The sequence below is a fragment of the Drosophila guanche genome, unplaced genomic scaffold, assembly GCF_900245975.1.
Source record: "Drosophila guanche unplaced genomic scaffold, DGUA_6, whole genome shotgun sequence".
NCBI lineage: Eukaryota > Metazoa > Arthropoda > Insecta > Diptera > Drosophilidae > Drosophila > Drosophila guanche.
This window is the reverse complement of record NW_022995745.1, coordinates 8,695,029-8,701,995: the sequence shown is the minus strand read 5'-3', so window position 1 is coordinate 8,701,995 and position 6,967 is coordinate 8,695,029. Positions and strand designations below refer to the sequence as shown.

Here is a 6,967-nt window from a genome sequence, read left to right as displayed (position 1 = left end):
CATATTTTATCGCTCTTGGTGCAGGTTCCACCCTGACCCCAGCCCCTTTAGTATGTGTCTTATATCGGATTTACTCCACGCTTTATAAAAAATTAACGCAGAATTTACGCATATGTTTTCTCGTATTTGAACAGATTCAGGCAGATAGACGTCGATACTGAAGCCAAAAAATGAGGCGAAAAAAGCCATCATTAAACGTGTATGCTAATTCGATGATGGCGGTTTTCTAATTTTGTTGCCCAAAACGAGATTTCCATGCGGGGTTCGTCGGAACCATCCACGGCGATCGAATGGGTCTCCGAGGCACACAAAAACCACCCAAAAACAACTCTAGACTGTTACATCTTCGGAGTCCAATTCATAGATGGATGGATCAGTAGCCCCCTTCTATCTTCCAGCCTGAATTCTGCCCCCTCTCTGACAGATGACAAATTCAGACAACATTCTAAATCATGACAGAGTGCCAAAGCATCAGAGACTGGGCGTCGCGCCGGCATCTACCAAGCAGAATTCATAGCATTGACGGAAACGAATAAAAAGCAGCACATAAATTAACTAGAGCGACAAAGAATTGATAAGAGAGCAGCATCAACTCACAAGCTGCAGAAATATCCTTTTCCCACAAAACAAAGAAAGAGCAGTACTTAAAGAAACGAGCATAAGAGCAAGCAGTACTTGCAGCATATAAAGCAGTTGATTTAATCATCAATTAAACATCAGCTATAAGGATCATGATAAAGCTGAAGCATATCAGCAGCAAGCCACGGAACGACAGGTGCCGCAGAATCACATGCAGCCTGAACACGGCATATAAAGAATAAAATGTGGCTAGCAGGCAACAACATCAACATCGCAAACATTATTCAAAGTAACGAAAGCACCAAAAAAACAGCGCAAAGCAGCGCTTTGTCCGGTTCGTCTTCGCTTGCTGCTTCTGCTTCGCCACTGCTTCTTTCTCGTTTTCTCGTTCTCCGGCAAACCGTGTACTGATCGCCGATCATACGAGTATATAAGGAAACGAGCCGCTGGAATTGGTTGTATTTATTTGCTAGAATCTGTGGGCACCGGAACAGCTTACCAGCTGAAAGTGGAGTTTATCTCAAAGCCAGATCCGTTAGCTGAGACTCCGTTATCCTCGATTTGAATTTTTTACCTCATCCCGCTCAAAGAAAAATGAAGAGTTTTGTAAGTGCCCGAAAAAAAGAGAAACAGATACAGATACAAACTTTAAAAAATAAGAGATCCAAAACAGACATTTTTTTATGGTGCCACATGTGAAAAAGGATGCAGTGAAAGTGTATTCCAGAAAGATTTATTGCATTGCCCTTGCGAGTGGAACTCAATGAAAAATCACAAACATAACTAAAGGCAAAAAGGATGAAAGCTTGAAATTTGCATGGAATCTGATAAAATACTTCCAGCAAGGAAGTTTTCCGACAGCCTGGCCGGCTTCAGTGTAAATAAGACTTACGTTCGGCTTTCCATCAAGAGACCTTTGAGCTACAGCGCGGACAATCCTCGGGTCCCCATCGGTCAGAAGAGTAATCGAATGACAAATATTGAAGCAGCTAAAAACCCATCCATAGCCATTACTACCTAGTCCCAAAACCAAATCGATTAAATCAAATAAACGTATTAGCTGGCAATCTACAGCTGGCAACAACCGAAAACCGAAATCAACGTGCGAGACAATGCGACGACGACCACAACGCCGGCGTCGCGCTGTCAAGGAGAATTAAACAAAGCGTATACAGCGCGACTGAGGCGCTGGAAAAGACGAAAGCAAAAAAACTCTGAAAAAACGCACGCCACTTTAAATAATTGCACGCTAATGCTAAATGCTAAATTTAAAAGACTTAGTTTTAAATTAAAACATTATCTGAAAAAACCGTCCAGCCGTTTTGTCCGTGATTGATGTCGTGCGACTGGATACATTAAGATACATATATCTTTGGACAAATGGGGACTTGTCCCGATTGGTTTTCATGAGACTAATTTCTGGGTTTTACTCCTCATTTTTTAGTTGTTGTTGGTCTGCATGGCGGCGCTGGCGATGGCCGATGTGAAGCATCTGACGGACCGCAATCTGGATCTGTTTAAGTACGACCCCAGCGATATCTATACCCTACCCGAGGATATTGACGATGACAAGCCGGCGGTTCACTTCAGCGGTGATGTGATGAAGGCCAAGACTGAGAAGCTTCAGAACTACAATTCCGGCAAGAAGTTCAAGTTGGAGTGAGTAAAATAGCAGGTCCATCGCTGCAGATGTGCTAAAACCGCTATTCCCTTTCTCCCATTCCCTTCACAGACTGAAGACCCAAAACGGCATTGAGGTGAGCAGCGTGGGAAAACTGAAGGACGACAAGACTTTTGTGGTCAGTGGATCGTACTCTTTCACTGGCGCCGATGGAAAGCGCTACAAAACGCGATACACGGCCGATGAGTTCGGCTACCATCCCATCACCGAACTGGATCTGGACATTCCCGAGTAAGTTTCACGTCTTGCCCGAGTTCCAAAGGAGATTTCTTTATTGGGTGACATTTGTGTCTGCCTGCAGGCCCCAGCCCTTGGCCCCAGCTGGCCAGAGGCCCGCTGTGGATGCCAGCAGCCTGTTGGGTAACAAGAACCGCTTCCAGTTCCTTCAGCAGAGCCTCAACCCAGAGCAGGCTGGTCCACTGCGCGGCAGCGGCCAGAGCGGCGACGACTACAGCTACACGCCCCAGAAGGATGGGTCTAGTGGCCAGCTCTTCGGCTCACCCTACGGCGGTGGCCAGCAGACGCAATCGAGCGATTACTACGGCAATGCTAATGGAGCTTTCGGCCATGGATTTGGAAATGGGAATGGCAACGGCAAGGAGTTTGGCAACGTGAATGAGTATGGCAACGGGTATGATTACCAGGCACCCAAAGTGCAGCTGGCCACACCATCGCGCCAGTACCTGCCCGTGGCATAGGGATCCATACGAATCCCCAGTCCATAAACTTCCCAATCCTTAATCCCCTTTCCCGCTCCCCTGCTCATTAGCTAACAGCTGCAAGTATTTAGGCTTAAGTGCAACTCAAACGGGAACCACACATCCAACAAAAACCAGAGTAAAAAGATAGTGCATTTTTTTTTATCATTTTTTAGTGTTATATACCATGCACAATATTGTACGCTACTATACCTTTATATACTGATATATAATGTACATCTACACCACACACACACACACAAAATCCGACAAAAAACAAGACACGAATCTATGTATATACACTGAGTGATATTAGTAGTAAATAAAATGGCTAAACTAACTCAGGAGTGTCTTCTTTTATACAAAGAATACTCGTATTCCCAGAGGAATTCCCAATCCCAGTCAATGTATTACCGATGCGGATGTAGTTATATCTCACATATATAGTCCCAATACACTGAAACTGGTCTAAATGCCCTTCTCTCTATAGAGAGGAGATATCAACACACACCAAAGTTCCACTCGTGTTCGTTTAAAGCCAAAAGACATAGGGATGTTCCACATAATCCTAATAGTCGAAGAGCAATTAGGGACGAATAATAATAAAAATAATATTTGGGTAGAACCACGGAAAGAACACATTAGTTGGCTACAAAAGGTGCGCTGGTTTAGAATCCTATGTGGATCATCACTTTTATCCTTAAGAAAAGGCATGATAGCTTGAAGAGTTTGCTCAGAGAGCTATAAAGCTCGGCAAGACTTGTATATTGTTTGATTTGCATTTCCAGAAAGCCAGAAAACGAGTAGGAACGTTTGTGAGACGCTTCGTACGCGTCACAACTTTTACACCCGGTACTCATTCAGTACAAATGTACCTTCGTGGTTTTTTTTTTAATTTTACATTTTATATTTTTTTACATATGTAATCTACACCACTTCTCCCGCCAACACGCCCTTTAAGCTTTTAGCACATTGCATGAGGCAGAGTTTGCGAGCGAGAAAGAACGAGCTACAAAAAACAAGCACAAGCAAAGCTGCTGGACGAGGTGGGGGTAGCCACTGCAAATTAGTTTCTTCATTCTGGCTATAATATTTATGGACCGTAATCATTATGAGCTATATTTTAAAAAGCATTCAATAATACTTTTGTTTAATTTTTTAATTTAATCATTATTGATAATAACTATTATTAATAATTATAAATACAAATTATGTTTGAGTAATATAAAAAAAACCTCAAAAATAACAATTTCATTTGGAGTTTTATTTTTTCGCTCAAAAAACATTTCTCGACAAAATCGAAAAATTTGTTTTCCTTAAGGAACCAAACCGACTTTTCAGATAAAAAAACTTGTTAACAACCAGAACTCTAAAAAAACAGACTTTCAAAATTCTTAAAAAAAATGTTCTGCCATAAAAAAAAATAAATTGTCATCAGACCATTTCAAAGCCTTTCCAAAGCCATATCTTTCATAAAAAGTGGGTTTCGTTCTTTGAGGAAAAATCGTGTCGGGTAGTGAAATAATGGTGTAATATTTAAAATTTGAAAATGTCCCCATATCTAATAAATAAATAAATAATTATATTTTATTTTCTACGAGGAGTATTACTCAGTCCAGTTTTCGCGTGGAAGCAAGTGGAGGGTGCAGAGGGTCCTTTCAATACGAGAAGGAACGGCCCAAGAGTTCCCGGATGCGATCCTTGGCCTGTACAAAGGCAGCTATGACCTCGCCCAGTGTGGAAGCCTTGTCTGTTTCGCTTTCTTCGATGCTGTTCAGGCCCAGCTGCATCTTCAGCTGGTGCAGCATCTCCGGTTGGCGTTGCTGCAGCTTACGAATACGGAAGAGCAGCGAGCCGGTGTTTCGCATGGCATTTACGGTGTCCAGGCTGAGGCGCGAGTAAAGGTTACATTGAGGCTTGGAACGGCCCCTGAAGAAGGCCACAAAGTCGAAGTTCTGGCGGCCGCCAAGGAAGTAGCGGTTGAGGGTGTCCAGCCAGTTGCCCATCGGACGTATACACGGCAACCGCAGGCCTTCGCCGGACAACGGCGGAAGCGGGTCCACCAGGGAGCAGGCGAAGTGGGTATAGCCTTCGCAGCGTTCGCGCTGCCATCCGTCTATGCTAATGACCTCGAAGTAGATGTGAAGCAAGTGTACGGGATCGAACTGCTCCTCGCAGAGCAGCGTCAGCTGCCAGCAGTGGGCCAGGTGGGCGCAACGGGAATCGCCCGCGTCCATGCAGGTGGAAGTGGCGCCGCGTAACGGGATCGGATTAGTGCCGGTGGACGTCGTCTCCACTAGGGTGTGGGGAGGTGGCTGGATGTGGTAACGCACATGGATGTTTGGGTGCTCGAAGTGCTGGGCCTCCTGTATATCCAGCAGAAGCGAGACGCGGCGCATCCGTTTGGCCGGCGTCGCGAAGTTGCTTATGACACGCAGCTCCTTGGAAAGGGACCGCTGCCTGTGAAAGTAGTCCAGTAGCTCCTGTGAGGTGGCATTCGCAGGCACAGGAACTTGCTCATTCGACTGCACGTGCTCCTTCTTCCCCTGGTGGTCTTTTGCGTTCCGCGTATTCAGCATCAGGGCTTCCATCTGCAGGCTCCACTCCTCGGCGCCCACCGCCTCCAGCGGTTGAGTGCTCTGGAAGCCGTAACAGTAGAGCTGGCGGCAATCGTCGACCCTGTCGATCTTCACCTCGTAGTCCATGTCGTCAGCGCTGCAAGTGAAGTCCGGATAGACGTAGAGCAGCCCAAGCGCAGGTGAGTACCGGAGGGTCACCAGCAATGTGTCCTCCTGTAAATCGGCGTAAACGTACATTACCTGAAAGCCGTCGGCGTGGAGCTGCCGCGCCTCCGTTGGGAGGTGCTCCTCGCCATCTGCATCGACCAGCGTGTGGATAAGGCACGTGCGGGCTGCGAAGTTGGGATCCTCTAGGAATGACACCTGCGACATGGACACCGAGGAGTTGCTCCCGTTTGGGAACCACGACATCGTCGATGACTCACTGCGCCATCGCTTTGAATTGCGAATCTTGCGGTACACGTGCACCAATTCCTCCTTTGCAAGCTCCTGCTGCTGCTCCTCCATCCGCAGATGATGCTGCTGCAGCTGTAAAATGTCCTGAGCATAGCGGTGATAGCGGCGCTGCAGCGGCGTAACGTAGGCGTGTTTTTGTTGGCTGAAGGTCTCCAGCTCCGCGCGACTAAAGTGCTTCTGCTGCCAGGCGATCTGCAGGTTGGCCGTGCACCCGTTGCACAGTTCCTTGTTCAGCGCGTAAAAGGCCCGGCTTGCCTCGCTGACCACGTTCCACTTATTCTGCTCCTGGCTCTCCGTCTCTGTCTCCGCCTCTTCCGGTCGATTCTGGTCCAGCTCTGGATCTGGCACTGGCTCCTGCGATCGGTCCGAAATTTCTACGTGTCCCCGAGGACTCGCCAAGGTGCCGTAGCTGCGTCGGGAGCTGCCCGAAGTGAACACGCGTCCACGAGGACTGGTTAATGTGCTGTTGTTGCGTCGGGAGCTGCCCGAAGTAGGTACTTGTCCCTGGGAACCGGCCAATGTGCTGCAGCTGCGTCGGGAGTTACTTAAGCTGACAGTGGCCGGATAGTAGTAGTTGTAGTAGGCCTGCTTGCCGTAGCCCAGGCTGAAGATGGGATCGTCGCAAGTCGGCACAAAGATGAAGCAGTCGCCCCAGATCGCTGGGCCGAACTCGTTGGTGCTACTACTGGCTGGGGGCGTGCTGTAAACTCCAGCTCCGCAGTAGTCCAGCTTCGGGACTGGTAGCCATTCGCTCAGGTGCCTCAGCTTGATGTCCAACCGCAAGTCGGTGATTTTCCCACTGAGACGGTAAATGCCCGTTCGCTTGGTGTCTCTGCTTTTTTCCTGCATCTCTCTTTTTTCCGAATCTGACAATTTTCTTATTTTGTGTTTTTTATTTCGAATTCCCGAGGTCGTTATGGCAATACGTCGTTTATGAACTAACTATTCACTGGTGTGAACGAACTAAATAAGTT

At 47.1% G+C, this 6,967-nt stretch overlaps 2 protein-coding genes across 2 annotated transcripts; one reads left to right on the top strand and one right to left on the bottom strand.

Moving 5' to 3' along the window:
* The first annotated feature begins 1,031 nt into the window (after positions 1-1,031).
* Positions 1,032-3,298, top strand: LOC117581464. The gene is made up of 4 exons (XM_034268682.1): positions 1,032-1,185; positions 2,024-2,238; positions 2,312-2,491; positions 2,562-3,298. The coding sequence occupies exons 1-4, from the start codon at positions 1,174-1,176 to the stop codon at positions 2,956-2,958; spliced, it is 804 nt and encodes a 267-aa protein (XP_034124573.1). The 5' UTR covers positions 1,032-1,173; the 3' UTR covers positions 2,959-3,298.
* A 1,243-nt stretch (positions 3,299-4,541) lies between these two features.
* LOC117581460 (Meckel syndrome type 1 protein homolog) lies at positions 4,542-6,882 on the bottom strand. The gene has a single exon (XM_034268678.1). The coding sequence runs from the start codon at positions 6,840-6,842 to the stop codon at positions 4,617-4,619; it is 2,226 nt and encodes a 741-aa protein (XP_034124569.1). The 5' UTR covers positions 6,843-6,882; the 3' UTR covers positions 4,542-4,616.
* Positions 6,883-6,967: the final 85 nt, after the last annotated feature.